The 19107-nt window shown below is 34.5% G+C and overlaps 2 protein-coding genes across 3 annotated transcripts; both read right to left on the bottom strand.

Annotated features, from left to right (window-relative positions):
- Nucleotides 1–9838: 9838 nt before the first annotated feature.
- Nucleotides 9839–10727, bottom strand: LOC140957345 (zinc finger A20 and AN1 domain-containing stress-associated protein 5-like). The gene has a single exon (XM_073414558.1). The coding sequence runs from the start codon at nt 10434–10436 to the stop codon at nt 10008–10010; it is 429 nt and encodes a 142-aa protein (XP_073270659.1). The 5' UTR covers nt 10437–10727; the 3' UTR covers nt 9839–10007.
- A 1924-nt stretch (nt 10728–12651) lies between these two features.
- Nucleotides 12652–17968, bottom strand: LOC140957472 (outer envelope protein 80, chloroplastic). 2 transcript variants are annotated; one of them, XM_073414758.1, is made up of 16 exons: nt 17184–17965; nt 16649–16742; nt 16442–16524; nt 16251–16345; nt 16101–16170; nt 15686–15779; nt 15497–15581; nt 15356–15391; nt 14988–15141; nt 14773–14913; nt 14254–14324; nt 14092–14170; nt 13881–13996; nt 13584–13731; nt 13221–13290; nt 12652–13029 (listed from the first exon to the last, which is right to left on the bottom strand). In XM_073414758.1, the coding sequence occupies exons 1-16, from the start codon at nt 17865–17867 to the stop codon at nt 12875–12877; spliced, it is 2175 nt and encodes a 724-aa protein (XP_073270859.1). In that variant the 5' UTR covers nt 17868–17965; the 3' UTR covers nt 12652–12874. The 2 variants fall into 2 exon arrangements, 1 of the variants encoding a protein (XP_073270859.1); XR_012171639.1 differs by lacking the exon at nt 12652–13029 and having other exon boundaries at nt 13881–14003; nt 17184–17968.
- Between the last annotated feature and the right edge of the window lie 1139 nt (nt 17969–19107).

Here is a 19107-nt window from a genome sequence, read left to right as displayed (position 1 = left end):
TGATCACTTAGCCGATTATACCACATTCGGCAGGATTGCTTTAACCCATATAATGATCTTTGTAATTTCACAGAATAACATTCTCTGGGTTTTGAACTTTGTGCTTCAGGCATCTTAAATCCTTCAGGGATTTTCATATATATATTACTATCAAGTGATCCATATAAGTAAGCTGTAACAACATCCATAAGACGCATTTCTAAATTTTCAGATACTGTCAAGCTAATCAAATACCGAAACGTAATTGCATCCATCACGGGAGAATACGTTTCTTCATAATCAATTCCAGGCATTTGAGAAAAACCTTGTGCAACAAGTCGAGCTTTATATTTTACGATTTCATTTTTCTCATTTCGCTTTCGAATAAAAACCCATTTGTATCCAACATGTTTTACACCTTCAGATGTAAGGAATATAGGTCCAAAAATATTACGTTTATTTAGTGAATCTAATTCAACCTGGATGACATCTTTCCATTTTATCCAATCCTGCCGATTTTTACATTCACCAAAAGATTTTGGTTCATGATCTTCATTATCATTTATGATGTCGATTGCCACATTATAAGAAAATATATCATCAATTTCTTCTATATCTTTTCGGTTCCATATTTTTCCAGTATTAATATGTGCAATTTATTGTACTTTTATTACTTGTTTTTAACTTAGAACTTTGTGATTCTTGAGCAGGTTTTATGTGATTTGTTGTTATTTTTGTTGTTGTAGTTTGGAAGTTTAGAATANGAAAGTTTTCCCCGAAATAGCAGCGCACCCGCGGTGCCATCTTTACCGCACCCGCGGTCGTTGACAGACAAAGTCCGGAAATTCTGAAATTTGGTGTGCTGCGCATGGGAGTTGATGACTTTTGTGTTTTGCGTGCAAAGACTTGTCTAGGACTATAAAAGGCTTCTATTATTCACTATCTAGGTCATTGGGGAGCCAAGGAAGGAGTGGAGGCTGCTGAAAAAGGATTGAAGATCAAGTTCATCAAGTTCTTGAGAAATCTTTTGCACAAATCCGGGGACGGAAACTGCACTTCAAACTCTTGTTCTAAGTTCTTCTTTCTTTTATTTTTCAATTGATATTTCTTGTTTTGTAACTATGTTTTGTTGTTTTGATTGTGTTATTATGAACTAAGTTTTATTTCTAGAGGAATGATGGAACAAAACTAGAAACCATGTGTTGGAATCTATGACATAAGTTATTTAAGTTTTTCATCTTGTTCATTTGTATTATTCCAATCTTAATGCTTTCAATTTATTGGCCATAAGTTGAATGATTTATATGTTTACAATTTATCACTCGGAAGAGGAAATTATAAACAAGAAAAGGAACAAATACATCATTAGTATTTATAGAGTTCGGGAGGCCTATAATGCTATTGAAGCCTATAAAGAATCTAGTGCTTGAAATGTTATTTATTTATAGATTGTTGATGGGAATATCACAATTCATTTTTAGATAACCAATATATACTTATTACTTGGAAAAAGGAGTAAATAATATTAGGCTTCTTGGCTAATGAATAAGAAGAATTTAGAATTTTTATAACATAGCTAATAGGAATTACACATGGTGGATAGTTGCGTGAAATCAAACCTCTAGATATTTTATTCCATTGTTATTTGCTATAAAAAGTTTGGTGTTATATTTTGCTTAAATCCATTTTCAATTTAGTTATTCTTGCAAACAAATCTTTTAAGTGATTTTTCTAAATAAAATTGAGACTATTTTAATTACAAGCATTAATATACATTTAAATACATACTTCTCGTGGGATCGACACTTGTACTCAAAAATATATTTTATTATAACTTGACATCGTGCACTTGCGAGCAATTAAGAAAACAATACAAAATACTGAAAATTTCCCGAAAGCCAAGCGCACCCGCGGTAAAACTGGAGCGCACCCGCGGTTGTGGTGTATACAAAAAAAATGAAACTTTCCCGAAAGCCAAGCGCACACGCGGTATATTCTTGAGCGCACCCGAGGTCGTGGTTTTTAAAATCAGAATAGGGCAGAAATGACGAATAAACGAAGAACCCTTCTCAAATTTCTCTCCTCCACTTCGAAATTCCTCCACTCAATATACATTCCTACACTCAAAATACACTCCACACTTACATTACTTCAAAAACTCCACTAAAATTTCCATCTACATTTCATACAATCAACACCAAACATAGGGTTTGAAAGGGGCTCGAAAATTTCATCATGATTTGATTGGAGCTTCGATTTTGTTTTTCCAAGAAACATTTCTACACTCAAGGTGAGCAAATCCATAGTACATTTGTTGATATTCAAAATTATTGGTGTTATTTACTATGGAAGGAAGAAAAAAAATTTTTGACATTTATTGGAGTACATTCTTGATATTGTGGATTATATTGGTGTGTATATTGTTGAGGTGGTGTTATTGTGCTTAACAAGTTTGGGGGAGTGCAGAATCATCTAGTTTTATGAATTAGAGTGAAGAGAAAGTTGGTGTTTTGAAGGTGTTTGATAAAATGCCTCCAAGAAAGAAACAAGCAAAGGGTGCATCATCATCTGCAAATTATGATGCAAAAAAGTTTTGGAACGAGAAAGCGGAGGAAAACTATGGAAGAATTTTGAACAAAAGCATTATAAAAGAAAGAGGATTTGATCTGAGTTTTCCCCGATCCGAAATTGGATTAATGCTTACTGCTCGGCATTGGGAGGAGTTTGGCAGGCAACCACAAGATGCTGTCATTTCTTTGGTGAGAGAATTTCATGCTAACCTCAAGGTTAGGCATGAACAATTAAAGGTGTTGGTGAGAGGAAAAATGGTAGCCTTTGATGCACATACGATCAATATGTTATATGGTATCCCTCCAGTTATGCATGATGAGTATGAAAAATACCGGGCTGAGCAAGTTGATTATAATAATATACTTCCAACAATATGCATAGAGGGAGCGGAGTGGAGAATGAGGGAAGATGTGCATGTTAGCCTAGCAAAGTCTGATCTGAAAAGTGTTGCCAAAGATTGGTATTCATTTATTTCTACTAGGATTCAGCCTATCGAACACACCACCACTGTCATCAAGGAGAGGGCTATCCTTACTTTTTGCATCATGACGGGACGGACAATTGATTTAGGTCAATTGCTACAGAGTTCGATGCTTGATTATGCAAATAGTAACTCTCCTAGTGGACTCCTCCACCCTTCTCTTATCACTGCATTATGCCGTAATGCGGGAGTGACTTGGGATGTGAATGAAGAATTGTTAAAGCCGAAAAATGTCATTGTGGTAATTCAACCACATAGGGCAGTAAGAGTTGAACAAGCTGAGGCACGTCGAGCTGAAAGGGAATTCAACAGAAGAGCTGCACAAAGACTTGCCCATGCTCAAGCTCAAGATCCACAACCACCACCACAACCGAAACCAGGAAATATGAGAGATAGGTTGACCCATTTAGGAGAGAAAATGCGAAATCAACGCCAAGACATGGATGCGTTTCGGTTTAGGACCGGTACATTTATGGACTATATGATGGATTTTACGTCTGTCTTGGCTCAGCAATTTCCAGCAGCTTCAACCTCTGGGAATCCATTCCCACCTCCTCCACAATGGCCACCCATATACCAACCGCCGGAGTTCCAACAACCACAAGATGACCTAGATGATGAGGATAGCAATGACTACTGACGGTCGTTGCCCGAGGTATGTGTATTCCTCTATTTTCCACGTTTATTTACATCGAGGACGATGCACATGTTTTAGTTTGGGAGAGATGTTATTTTATTTATTTTATTTTGTGTGTTTATTTGTGTTTATTTATCTATTTAGTTTTATTTGAGTTGTTTGCTTGTGTGTTTGTAGTGTTTTAGTCATGAAATTTTTTTTTTATGGCCAATGATGAGAAAAGAAAAAAAAAAAAATTTTGTGTTAAGAAGAAAAGTCATGCATTACATTCATGTTAATCGATCAATTTGAAAAATTTAGAGAACAATCATGAGATTTGGTAAATTTGAAACTTATAATTTCTATACAACTCTGTGATTTTCATTTGACATTGAAATTAATTTTTTTAAGCACATATATGATTGAGGCAATCTTTGATTTTATTTGAGCCTATTTATATTGTTCATAAATATTCAGTTGAAGCCCTCTTGAGCCTATATGAGAAAAGAATTGTGTTCTTGAAATTTCTTGGAAGCCAAGCACTTTTCTTTTGAATATATATGTATTTGGTTGATGCATTGAGACACCACTTTTCACAATGATTAGATTCTACTTTGTGTTGGTGAATTGAGATTTTGTCTAGAACTATCCAACCAACACTCGAGGCGAAATACGGACAAACTATGATTTAGGAATGATTTAGGTGATTTTTGGATCGATTGAGTCTTTCAAGCTACCAAATAAAATTAATTTATCATTTTTCACCTCTTTGTAGCCTATATGAATTCGAATGCCACACGTAAATATGTGTAAAAGACCCCCATTCGATATCCTTTCAAATATCCCACATTTACTACCCCGTTGAATATCTTAAACATAAATTTCCTACCTTCTCAAGGGAGTAAGAATTTAAAGGAAATTCTCCTGCAAAAGAAAAGAAAAATGAATAATTTTTTTTTCGAAGAAGTTAGAGAAAAATGGGAGAAAAAGAGATGATTCAACTTACTCTCTTATTTGAATTCCTAATCTTCATTTGTAGCCATGAGCCAAGGCCTAACATTACAAGCATTGCAAATCCTATTGACCAAGTCATAGTTGTCCAATATACTAGTGGAGAATGATTGGGAGGATCTAGCCTATGGACAATCGATAAACAATTCTATTGAGTATGAATCTTGATCAATTTTACACACACCTCATTGCATCAAATATTTATTGGGTATTCCTTTCTTGAATGAATATGGCTTTGAACCCAACCTTTACCGGAAAAGACCTCTTGATTTGTGTTTGTAAAAAAAAAAAAAATTTGAAATCGATTGAGAATGTTTTGAAACGTGAGTTGAAGATATTAGAAGTTAAGAAAATTAATCGATTGCATGATTTTATCCGGATGAAAAATTGGTTGGATTGATTTGACTTGTGAATGCATGAAGAGTTTGTTAATTTATCTTGAGGCCAAGTTCTTTAAAATATTTCATGATTTGTTTGTTTGTGTTGTTTAGTTTTGCTCGGGACTAGCAAAATATTAAGTTTGGGGGAGTTTGATAAGTGCAATTTATTGTACTTTTATTACTTGTTTTTAACTTAGAATTTTGTGATTCTTGAGCAGGTTTTATGTGATTTGTTGTTGTTGTAGTTTGGAAGTTTAGAATGAGAGTTTGTAGTAGTAAAATGTTGAATTGGAAAGTGCAAAAGATAAAAATTTCAGAAGCTCCAGCGCACCCGCGCTAACACAGGCACCGCACCCGCGGTAATTGAAAATCGAATTTCAGAAGTTCTGCCGAAGCTGTACCGCACCCGCGGTCCTTGTTCTACCGCACCCGCGGTCACTGAAGTTCAAAAATGAAAGTTTTCCCCGAAATAGCAGCGCACCCGCGGTGCCATCTTTACCGAACCCGCGGTCTTTGACAGACAAAGTCCGAAAATTCTGAAATTTGGTGTGCTGCGCATGGGAGTTGATGACTTTTGTGTTTTGCGTGCAAAGACTTGTCTTGGACTATAAAAGGCTTCTATTATTCACTATCTAGGTCACTGGGGAGCCAAGGAAGGAGTGGAGGCTGCTGAAAAAGGATTGAAGATCAAGTTCATCAAGTTCTTGAGAAATCTTTTGCACAAATCCGGGGACCGAAACTGCACTTCAAACTCTTGTTCTAAGTTCTTCTTTCTTTTATTTTTCAATTGATATTTCTTGTTTTGTAACCATGTTTTGTTGTTTTGATTGTGTTATTATGAACTAAGTTTTATTTCTAGAGGAATGATGGAACAAAACTAAAAACCATGTGTTGGAATCTATGACATAAGTTATTTAAGTTTTTCATCTTGTTCATTTGTATTATTCCAATCTTAATGCTTTCAATTTATTGGCCATAAGTTGAATGATTTATATGTTTACAATTTATCACTCGGAAGAGGAAATTATAAACAAGAAAAGGAACAAATACATCATTAGTATTTATAGAGTTCGGGAGGCCTATAATGCTATTGAAGCCTATAGAGAATCTAGTGCTTGAAATGTTATTTATTTATAGATTGTTGATGGGAATGTCACAATTCATTTTTAGATAACCAATATATACTTATTACTTGGAAAAGGGAGTAGATAATATTAGGATTCTTGGCTAATGAATAAGAAGAATTTAGAATTTTTATAACATAGCTAATAGGAATTACACATGGTGGATAGTTGCGTGAAATCAAACCTCTAGATCTTTTATTCCATTATTATTTGCTATAAAAAGTTTGGTGTTATATTTTACTTAAATCCATTTTCAATTTAGTTATTCTTGCAAACAAATCTTTTAAGTGATTTTTCTAAATAAAATTGAGACTATTTTAATTACAAGCATCAATATACATTTAAATACATACTCCTCGTGGGATCGACACTTGTACTCAAAAATACATTTTATTATAACTTGACGTCGTGCACTTGCGAGCAATTAAGAAAACACGCAACAAGTATTAATATAATTGATAGAGATTTCATGATTCTCGTCAGTTTGTGGTTCTGACAGAAGATTTTCATCATTATGTGTTTCTTTAGGAACAACATTCTCTATTTTGTGATCATCACGTGTTTCTTCAGGAACATCATTCTCTATTTTGTGATCATTGTGTTTCTCTATGANGGAATTTCAATTCGAGCAGGGGCATTTGCAGCATGTATATATGATTTAGTTACCCCTTTTGTGTCTGCAAATGCATCTGGTATTTGATTTGCTATTCTTTGCAAGTGCACAATTTGCTGTACATCTTTTTCACATTGTTTTGTTCTTGGATCCAGATGTAACAATGATGATACATACCATGTAATTTCTTTTTCGGTATGTTTCTGTTCTCCCCCTAACATTGGGAAGATTTCCTCATTAAAATGACAATCAGCAAAACGTGCTGTGAACACGTCGCCTGTCTGTGGTTCAAGATATCGAATGATCGATGGACTATCATAACCAATATAAATTCCAATCTTTCTTTGAGGTCCCATTTTCTTTCGTTGAGGTGGTGCAATAGGCACATACACCATACATCCAAAAATTCTCAGATGAGAAATGTCTGGTTCTTTACCAAATGCAAGCTGCAATGGGGAGTATTTATGATATGCACTTGGTCTGATGCGAATTAATGCAGCAGCATGTAAAATTGCATGTCCCCATATAGAAATAGGGAGCTTTGTTTTCATAATCATTGGTCTAGCAATCATTTGCAGACGTTTAATCAATGATTCAGCCAATCCATTCTGTGTATGTACATGAGCAACATGATACTCAACAATGATTCTCATAGACATACAATAATCATTGAAAATTTGGGAAGTAAATTCACCAGCATTATCAAGTCTAATTTTCTTGATTGTATAATCGGGAAATTGATTCCTCAATTTTATTATTTGAGCAAGTAATCTTGCAAACACAACATTTCTAGTTGACAATGAAACATACATGTGACCATCTGCTGGAGACATCAATCAATACCATAAAGTATCTGAATGGTCCACATGGTGGATGGATTGGTCCACAAATATCACCCTGAATACGTTCAAGAAACATTGGTGATTCAGTTTGGATTTCGGCTGGTGATGGTCTTATAATAAGTTTTCCAAGAGAACATGATTTACATTGAAACTTATTATTCTGAAAGATCTTCTGGTCTTTCAACGGATGACCATGTGTATTTTCTATAATTCTTCGCATCATGGTTGAACCATGATGTCCTAATCGATCATGCCAATTAGATAATATTGAAGAATTATCAACTACCATGTTTGATTCAATTGGACTTATATGTATATAATGCAATCCAGTAGAGAGCATTGGTAGTTTTTCAATCACATATTTCTTCCTTGATTTATATGTGGTAAGACACATATATTTCTTATTCCCTTCATTCATTGTTTGAGTATTATACCCATGGGAATATATATCATTAAAACTCAACAAATTTCTTTTCGATTGTGGTGAATACAAAGCATCATTGATCAAAAATTTTGTACCATTAGGTAACAAAAATTGTGCTTTACCACATCCTTTAATCAAGTCTACAAGACCTGATATTGTATTCACCATTGTTTTTGTTGGTTTTAGTTCCGAGAAATATCTTTTATCTCGGAGGATAGTGTGCGTTGTACCACTATCAGGTATGCAAACTTCAGCTTGGTTTATAGCATTTTCCATATTTGAACTTCAAAAAAAATATGCAATGAAATAAAATTACTAACAATACATTTATAAAAATAAAATACAATACAATACATATTTAAAAATATAACACGCTATAAAACATTATCATATGAATACAAGAAAAATAAATTATTGTACATTTATATTCCACCAGTATATTGTTCATTTTCAGAGAAATCATTAAGAAAATCTGCAGCATCAATATTTTTAATTTCTATCCCCCCAACATCTTGATCATTTACATAGAAATCCTTGAAGAAAACAGCAGCATCAAAATGAGTTGAATTACTCAAACGGTCACTGCGTTCAGTGAAGTTGGTCTCTTTTTCTTTCCCCTTTATCGATTCTTTATAGAGCTTGCAAAGGTGCGCGGGGGCTCGACAAACCGTACCGAAATTTTCGGTATCGGTATCGATATGGAAAAATTCCATACCGATATTTACGGTACGGTATACGGTACCGTAGTTCGGTACGGTACCCACCCCTACCCGTAATGTCGAGTGCAATGAATTCGAGCTTTGCTAAGTTAGCCATGGTGGTACTAAAAAGAATTATGATGCATTTTATTAGTTAATGAATATTGCAATACAAAGTAATGGATAAACAACAAGTACAAGCATTCGTAAAAATAAAGAAAACACACGAGGATGATATTCTCCGATAAATACAATACTCGTGAGTATGATAACCAAAGTAATTAAAAATAACTTTGTGAAAGCCATCTTCTATTTTCTTCAAAAATTTGATGAAGAATAATTTTAGAGAAGCAGAGAAAGTTGTAGTGATTGAATGTGTTTGTGATATCATATTTATAGGGCAAAAACTAGCCGGTTTGTTACTGTTTATGACCGTTGGTGTACAAGAAAATAAATGTATGTATTTGTATAATTTTATGGTAATAATATGGTGTATATAATATTAGTAATGTTTTAAATAATTATTTATATCATATCACAATATTATAATGAGGTGTTATAAGAGATTTTGTTTAAAAATCTTATGGACTTTTATACTTGTCGTATCCCTTACCGGGAGTGTGGGATGTCGTCTTAACATCCTCACAGGATTTATAACAAGTTTTTGAAAAATTTATTTTATTATAACATTATATTATATATTAAGTATATACACAATGAATAAATAAACACTAAAATAAATATTATTATTTTTGTTACCTTTTTCTTCTGTTTTGGAGCTTGGAAAAATATGGAGGACTTTTAGAGTTTCGTGCTGGTAACGTGTTGTGAAAAAGTAAAAATTTACGATAAAAAGTAAAAATCTCTAACTCTCAAAATTATCAGACTTCAAATTTTATAATATTTTTTTCTCAACTTAATTGTGATTTTTTCTGTAAATGAGAGATCTATTTATAGAAAATTTTTACAAATAATCCAAAAATAAATTACATCATTACCTTCGTCATCACACACAAATTTCAATATTCAACACCTAATTTTACCTAATTTTCAATATTCAAATATTCAACGTTCAATATTCAAATATTAATTTTCAACCCATTCAAAATAAATAATTTAATTCTAAATCACAACAACTCCCCTATGATTCATAGAATTCGCGACGTGGCCACAATTACAGGGAGTAATTCTCCTAATAATTAATCAGCTCCAACAACGGAAATCCAGATCATCATAAAACCAAAACCTAGAATTTCGGACCGTTCGATTCAAACTTTGAGGATCTTGGCAGCTCTGATGACGGGATTTTCCCTCGCAATCGCCTCGCGGCCGGCCGCTTTGTAATCGTAGCTGCAATCGTGCCGATCTGAGTATCTGTGCTCAGAACAGAACATTTCCCCACACCTGCACCGGAAACCCATCAACCCGATCCGCTTCCTGCAACCCGATCCAGAGCACCGGTTCACCTCCCTTGGTCTCTTCAACACCCGCTTCTCCATCGGATCTGGGCTCTCCGGCGTCAACCCCGAGCTGGCTCTCAAGTCACACGCGCTCGGAGTCTTCGGATCTGAGCCTTCCGTTGTCCTGGAGGCTGGAACATGCGACGTCGTCGTGGAGATCGGCTGCGGCGGGGTGCACATCGGCAAGCTTGCCGGAACCTTGAGCTCGGTCTCTTCTTTTTCCCTCTTCTGCGCCATTTCGGGGCTGATTAGATCGAACGACAGAAACGAAGGGTGTAAACGAAAGGAGGAGGTGAGATGAAATGGAGAAGAGGAATCGGGGGGTATTAAATATGATTTTGAATTAAATAAGGGGCGAATATTAAATTAATGGAATATCATGGGTGCAAATGTAAACGCGTATGGGGCATCAGGCATTAAGGTCGAGTGAAATGACTGTGAGGCCCTTGGGACTTGCTTTTTTTGTTTCTGTATTCGTAGACAGTGACGTGTTCCCGCATGGGTGAGGGATGACTTTGTCTTTTTATGTGGATTGAAACAGAAACCGAGGCAGACACCATTTTTGACGTCACTATCTAATAATTTTTTTACCATCTTATTTTATGTGGTAAGGACTATTTGGTCTTTTCCTTTTTAAGCAATTCATTTTTATAATATTTAAAACTATTCTCTAGTGGAGATTGTCATTTCTTCGATCCCTTTGTTCCTCTTTTCTTGATTATTAAGACTTTGTTCTCTTTTTACGGATTCTAACAGCTTTTATAAATAATTTACAGAACAGATGAAAATGAAAATGAAAATGAAAATGAAAATGAAAATGAAAATGAAAATGAAAGAGAAAGATAATTAAATTGTTATTCTCTTGTCTCTTTGTAACTAGGAGTGAGAAAACGAATCCAACCAGCCTACACGACTCCGGTCGACCCGAAATATTTCAGGTTAAGGTTATGGTTTTTCAGGTTCGGCTCAGTTCATGTTGGACCAGAAATTTGACTCGAAAAATATATCGAGTTTGAGTCAACTTGATTGACCCGAAATCTGACAAAAAATAAATAAATAATGTTATCATAGATTATTGATAGTTATAATGTTGTTATTGATACATACATTGAAAAGTAATTTAATTGAAATTTGTAAACTAAGGTTTACAAAAACAAACTATTAATTTCATTTAATTTGTATTTCATATGTTGTTTCAAGATTTGACCAATGTAAAAAATTATAATAAAAAACGAGACGTGGACCTCGAAATAATTAAATTATTTTTTTTTTGTTTGAAGATATTTTATTGTATATTAATAACATAAATTTAAAAAATTTGAATGTGTAATATTTATTTTGTGAAATATTTGAATTTTTTAAACAATAATTTTTATTTTTATTTTTATTTTTGTAATTGATCATTTGGGTAATTGGACTACTATATTTAAATATTTAAAGACACGAAACATAATTATCATATTCAGATAAAAAAAATTTATTATCATGTGTTTAAATTAAAATATTTTTATTGTGATTATATGTAATGTTTGAAGTAAGTATAACAATTTGTTGATTTACTAATGTAATTTTACTAAATAATTAACGATGTCAAAATGATGAAATATGACATACCTTAGTTATATGAAATCTAAATGAGTTGAAATTTGGAGATCATAAAAAACACTCAAAGATATATAAATTTTATGTTTTGATTTTTACAAACTTGATCGTTTAGTGGTTCTGTTGAAAAAGTTAAATATATTATAATATAATGTAAAATAATATAAAAATAAATAAAATTTTGAGTTGTAATTCATCACCAACTCACACGACACTAAGACAGAGGACAAGTAAGAAACAGGCAGAGAACAATGTTTCTATTTTTTATTTGATTTTGTGATTTATTGGTTTATCAAATTGATAAACTGACTTTAGTTCTAAAATCTTTGACACAATGTTTTAAATTTGAAATATAAATTTTATATTTTTGACGATGTTTGAAATTCATCGATTTTTGAATAAATCATATAAATTGTTAAACCATATCGATATTGAATATTCTCAGATAATATATGATTTTAACAATATAGAAATTGTAGTTGTGTTATTTAGAACGATCCTTTTCAAGACATAAATTTTTCAACCAATAAAAGAAACTTCGCACGATCATTTCATGTAACAATAAAACACTTTATAGTACTACAAATTATCAATAAAAAACTAAATAAGACAGATTAAATGCATTTTACTTTTAACAATACAATGTTACTTGACTCGATCTCCATTGATAATTAAATACTGCCAAGAAGCTCAAAAACTAGTTGAGTTCAAAGGCAAACTCGAAAAAGTTACCATCTTATCAATCTTGATAGGTAATTTTCTACTTTTTTTGTAAGAAGATATTTTCTACTTTTTTAAAAAATCATCAAAGGCAACAATAGGTGCTCGGGGTCCCGTCTCTGAGAGCGTGAAGCACTCTTGTTACATTCAAACACGAATAATGAATTTCGACTGAATGGTACAAGAAAGGTGTAGTGGCTAAGCAACATGACCAAGAAAAATATTATAATTTAATAATAATAGTCACATAACCTTCACAGGAAAAAAAAAATGGAAAACATGACAACAGTAAAAATAATATAAACCAAAAAAGGGGGAATTAAAGAAAGAAGAAAGGAGGAAATGAGAAGTTCTTAATTGCGGAAGCCTATTCCAAAATGAAATCTACCATTCCTTTGATCATTGAAGGCATATTCAAGTCTTAGGGGTCCCAAAGGAGAGTCTACACGTATACCGACTCCGTAACCATATCCACTTCCGGCCTTATTTCTTGCTCCAGCAGGGTCCCCTGATGACAGGAAGACATGCATGTCAACTATCAAAAAACAAATTATATGAGTACATTACAGTTATATATGTCGTGGCAAGGTCTTAGAACGAATACAGAAAAAAAAAGGTTAAAGGTTGTTATCTGTTCCATTTATGTCCACCCAAGGCTTGGTAAAACAATCAAATACGTAGTTGGGATCATGGCGGAACCTGGAACAGTTGAACCAGATCCCAGATCAGTTCCATAGTCGGCAAAAATAGCTCCTGATACTTGCCCCATCTGCAGAAAAGGAATCAGGAATGGTAGCCAAACGAATTTCACCATATGGCAGGGGAGGGGAGGGGAGGGGAGGGGAGGATTATATATTAAGATTGGATCGCACAAAGATTATCGAAAAGCGGATAAACAATAAAGAGGTGAACTATCTACCATTAAAAAGGTAACACAATTAATAAAAGTTGGTTCAATTTATTTCCAGATATGGCAAACATAAAATCATGCTGACCGAGAGAGATCAATGTCACACATGTATAGCAACTAAAGGCGGCTTTAAAAAAAGATCCACATCTTACCACAGGAAACGATATTTCTCCACTTCCAACCATATATGAGCGACCCGATCCAACTGCCCCTTCTTCATAGCCTCTGACACTATTGGTTCCACCAATTGGAAAAGCTTCGTGCGGAGGAAATTTACCCACCATATGACCACCGGAAAAACTGTGGAAGGGTAGACCATTATAATCAGAAAAGAAATGCCACGTTATTGTGTACTTCGATCGGGAAAACTAGTCAATACAATATCTCAAAAAGTAATTATGTATTCATATTTCCTTTGAGAAAATCAGCTTGAGAAAATAACAGCTTACCAAACAAGAAAGCATGCAGGCCCAACGAAAAAACCTTGCCTAGCACGAGCATTCACTCTGTTGAAAGCTAGCCACTCTGGAGAAGCAGGAATGCCCTGGTCCATGTTGACCACAAGCTGCAAACTCGAAGATTCAATGAAACCACAAATTCAATAGAACAACAGTCACATAATCAATTATCAGCAGTCTACTCGCAAAACAGGAAACTCACCATTGTCGAAGTCGGATCGCCGGAGCGGGTATACACAGTCTCAACTTTAGCAAGTAGCATATCATCATGAGTTTTGCCACTGTAATAAGACTAGAAGTAAAGAAAAGGAACAGCATGCATCTTGGTCTAAAAGCACGACAATTATCACACCAAGACATATACCTGGCAGTGAGGGGACCGCCAAAGAAATCCCGTATAATAGGATTTCCCTTTTCATCATGAGCACCGGCACGCTGGAATAAGGAATTAGTCAATCTAAAAGAATAGCATTCGTCATATACATTATATTTACACCAAAAACTGATGCATTTGACTATTTTCTTAAAGAAAGGAGAATAGTTTAGAAGCCACAGACCACATCCACAAAATAATAAGGCAGACTTTTAGAAGGTCAACAGAACTAAACTCTCAAGTAAATCATATGAAATGCATAACTACCAGTTCATTTGATCGACGTAATAATGACAAGAAAGACACTGCTACAAAAGTGCCATCGGAGAATTTCACATCATAATTTGTCATAGCCTGTCACCAATGTAATCAACAAGAACTAGCTTGTATTTCACATCATAGTTTGTGATTGGCTGACAATGATGTAATCAACAAGAACAACAAGTTTGCATAGATAGTTTAGGCTATCAAAGGACTTATTGTAGATATAACAAAAGCAAATAAAAATACCTGAAATACAAGTCCAACTGTTCCATTCCACTTAGGCCTAAATGGCCTACCGTACTCAATTCCAGCTGTAATGCGTCCAACCGTTAGGCCATTGTTATTGGGCTGGTTTCCATGAACAAGTGTACCTGGTGTTCTAGAATTCTGACAAATGAAAGGATAAGAACTAGCTTAAGTAAAAGGATAGAAAATGTCAATTGTCAGCAGATATTACGTACCTGAATCATGACTGCTCTCGATGTCCTCTTATCGTCTCCTTCTATCCAAGGATCAGTGTAGTTTATTTTAAATATGGAATCAATCTGCCCCCTCTCTAAAGACAGATTAAGTTTCTGGTTTCTTCCAAAAAGGTTTTTGTGGTAAATAGCAATGCTGCAAGGGAAAAAAATGGAAGTTCTTTCGATTCAGTAAGAAATATTTGTGCACAACTCAAGGCATTAGTAGAAGAACCAGCAACAATCAAAATGAATGGTTAAAAAGATGAATCAAAACATTCTTGCGCATGTTTCAGAAAAACAGAATATTCTTGCACATCATCTGAACAAGAATTAACAGCAAAATAAACTGATTAAAGTGACTTAATTACCTCCCAATAAGTCCAGCAAGGGGCCCACTTGTTATTCTACAAATCACAATATTAAAAGTTGAATTATGCTATGATAGAAAAGGTAAGCCTTGTACTACAATTGCCATTAAAAATTATTAACCTAATATATTACATACATACCCACTTGATATTCCACCGCCTCCAGAAATCCCACCACCACTTTTACGCTCAACAATATTCATGGTCAGATCAACCTTACCGGTGTCTGGAACAAAGCAGAATAATAACACACAATCACAGGATGATGTCTCACATTTGGAAGCAGCTTCACCAATTATTACAAAAATTATGCATGAAAAGGTCATGTACCACCGGCCGGCTGGGGAATCATACTGACGTCGTCCATAACACCCATCGCCAAGACAGTCTCAACATCTCTTTTCCCTTGAATCATACTGTAGACCTACATAAAATTTAGAAGATAAAAAATTTCCGTAAACATGACAGAGCATCTATTATGCACCTTATCAACATGAAAAATAAAAAACTTTGTATTCATAAACTTCATGGCTTTCTTAAAATCTGTATCAGAAGAAGGAAGACAAAGCAATTGTCTTAAAGAAAGTGACCAATCCTTTCATGTCAAAGAAAAACGGAGTCATGCGGAGCAGAAATTAGATAACCTCTAGCTAAAAAAAAACTGCAAAAAGCACTGCAAACAAGTTTCGCAACAAATAAAACAAGACCATGTTGATTAGAATTATAACAAATTTACAAGACATACCTGCCCCTTTTTTGTTGTTAGCTGCCTGAGTATAGTTTCAGGCCTTGTTTTCCCAACAGTTGGCTCACCACTGAAGAAAACCACAAAGAATGATACGGAGATACAAGTGCATGCACTTAGTTTTGAAAGAATCCAAAAACAGTAACTCACGTCTTATCAAGGAAGCGGATGGCAATATTATTAACCTCTGCCTCTGAAACTTGTAATTTAATAATACCTCCAGAGAGAATATCCACGCCTGAAACCTGGTAGAGTCAACAGATCAATATTACACACAAAAGTTCAGTGGTCAGGAACCAAGGAAAGAGAAATTTTTAAAATTTTAAATGCACAGAACCAACCATGCCAAAGAGACCACGCTCCATGTACCAACCATTAATAGAGCTTATGACTTCATCTAGACGTCTGATGTTAACAGTTTTTCCTGCATAACTTGGTGCAACAACGGGAAGAAGAAAGATTTAACATCAGAAACTCGAAAAGGCAAAAAGATAAACAGAACCATGGACCAAAAAGTATACAACACCAGTAAATGTAGAGAAACATACCATATCCACCATGAAACGCATCCTCTACAAACTTTGAAGGAAGAACATTAGCTCCTTCACAGACCAATCCTCGAAACTCTTGGTTTGGCTCTACCTTGTATCAAAATATGATGATACAAATTAATCATTGCAACCATGAAACTGGAAGCTTCATAATCCAGATAACTGTCTTAGCATGGATGGTCAATATTACAATATATACGATTAAAAATTTGCCAGAGACGAGTAATCAAAGAGAGATCAAAATAACTAAAGGTCAAGCTACTCAGTTGACAGGGATAAAGAATATAAAAAGTTTTGAAGATAGTTTGTGGATATTTTCTAAGTTATAAACACAGTATTTAGAGAAAATAACAATGAAGCATATTTGCGACTGTGATTATAGCAAGTACGCTTACACAAAATCATACCAAAAGGATAAAACTAGAACAGCAAAATGCTCCTGTAATAAACCTTGACAGCACAGAATCTACATTTCGGTACTAAAGCTAAACATAATCACATCAGATAGAATGAATATGAAAGGAAATGGTACCTGAAAAACCAAGCGGATACCATCACGAGTATCCACAGCAACCGGCATACAGGACATGAAATATCCCGTGCCAATAATTCTGTGTACATCCTCTTGAACCTCGCGTACAGTCAGCGCAGAATTCGCACGCGAAGCTTTGAGTGCGTTCAGGGCTTCAGCTTCCAAGTCCTTCCTCTCCAGCTCCTCCCCATCCTTGCTCTTCACGAGCACTTCGCTAATAAGAACTCTCTCTTCTTCAACAACACGACTGCTGCTTACATTCTTCGACTGAGTCACCGCCCCTGAGTCATCACCTTTATACTCAACAACCGCGCCTGATTCAGAGCCACTTTTTGACCGACTTGACGAGGGCAAAGGGTCAGTATCGGTTACAGCAAAGGACGCGGAGCAAAAGAGAGGGAGTGTTCGGAAGACGGTAGCAAATGGATTGGATCTGCCGGTGGGTTCCTTGGTATTGTCATCGTTATGGAAAAATCTCTGGTTTTTGAGAAATTTGGAAAGGAAATTACTGGGGTGCAGATTGAATTTGAAGTTGATGTTAAAGGGAAAAGTGGTACGTGGAGCGAGTTGCATAGAAGAGAAGAAGGAGCTGGGATGGCAGTGATGCCGAGAGCTGGGAGGGAGAGAAAACGGAGGAAGCTTGATGGACGAGGCGACGAACCGAACGTCACAGTTTTGGGACATCGCCGCCTGAGCTTCTAGGGTTTATGGTGGGTTCTATTTTGGGAGTAGCCGCGCGTAAATGACCGGTGACTCGGCCCCTGTTTCCCCGGTTGAGAATAGATGGGCTTTATAGGTTCGGTGATGGGCCGACATGTTTCGGGAAATAAAGATATAAGCTCAGTCTTGGTAAATATACCCCAAATTTACTTTTGTAAAACATTAAGTTTAAAAAAAAGTATTATTATACGGATTTGCAGACAGTATTGAAAATAGGAAAGCTTTATATCAAAAAAAACAATCTAGTGTGATACATTAAAAGAAAACTGTTAAGAAGTGGAGATGGTTCTCCATAAAATTCAAAATAATGATATTATTATATCGTTTATCGTTGTTTTTTGTACTAATTGATGACAAATTATAGAATACTGTGAGACCGTTAGATGAAACATTTGTTAAACTCCCACTTCTATCTCAAGATCGAAACTTAGAGATGAATTTTCTTAATTTTCTTCTTAAGTTATCTCTCCTTCCAATTTCCAGCAACTCAAAGCAGCAGGCACACACGAATCCAGATGTAATGTTAAACACGAATCCAGATGTAATTTTAATTTCTTTTTTATTAGTATTCAATATTATGTTGCTTCAAACAAACATTTATTGTCTTTTTTCTTTAATTTTGTTTTAGTTTCTCTTGTTGAAGGAAAATAGAGCATTATATTGTTTAATAGAAATATTGTCTATTAGCTCATCTTTAATTTCTCCTTTGTCGTGACATTTTAATTATACTTTTTATTTCACTTGTTTTATCCAAAATTCTAATCACTTGCGTTTATCATAACTACTGTTGAATTGATTACTTCTTTAATTAGGGAAAAAACGAGAAAACGTTTAAAAAAAAAATCGTGCACCTTTTGTTTTGTTTTGTTATGTTCATTTTGTTTTTGTTTTTGTTTTTGTTTTTGCTTTTGAGAATAAAAATTAAAGTTATTTATTGTATTTCATATTTGTTTCTCAGAATTTGGAGTGTTGTGTCTAGTGAAACTTTTCCAGTTCCATTGTCCAAAGTCCTTCAATTTCCTCTCTTAGCAACGACCGTCATTCATCATATACTTGTATTGAAGGTGATCCTAGAATAATAAAATAGATATATGAATATCATGTTAATGTACGAGATGAGATAAAATGTTCATATCTAAATATGATCTTTATCAATCAGATATGTTGGAGTATTCGCCTTTAACAAATAAAGCATATAGTTTTA

This window comes from Primulina huaijiensis, chromosome 14 (genome assembly GCF_012295235.1).
Source record: "Primulina huaijiensis isolate GDHJ02 chromosome 14, ASM1229523v2, whole genome shotgun sequence".
Lineage (NCBI taxonomy): Eukaryota > Viridiplantae > Streptophyta > Magnoliopsida > Lamiales > Gesneriaceae > Primulina > Primulina huaijiensis.
This window is presented reverse-complemented; position numbering and strand designations above follow the sequence as displayed.

Bases quoted from the DNA above. Each gene is read 5' to 3' on its own strand.
- LOC140957345 (XM_073414558.1), bottom strand. From the start codon at position 10,436: ATGGCGCAGAAGAGGGAAAAAGAAGAGACCGAGCTCAAGGTTCCGGCA.
- LOC140957472 (XM_073414758.1), bottom strand. From the start codon at position 17,867: ATGTCCCAAAACTGTGACGTTCGGTTCGTCGCCTCGTCCATCAAGCTT. The intron at 15,392-15,496 runs GTATGTATGTAA...TGTGATTTGTAG, and splicing joins GGCGGTGGAATATCAAGTGG to AATAACAAGTGGGCCCCTTG. The intron at 13,291-13,583 runs GTAAGATGTGGA...CCTTTTCTGCAG, and splicing joins GAGAAATATCGTTTCCTGTG to ATGGGGCAAGTATCAGGAGC.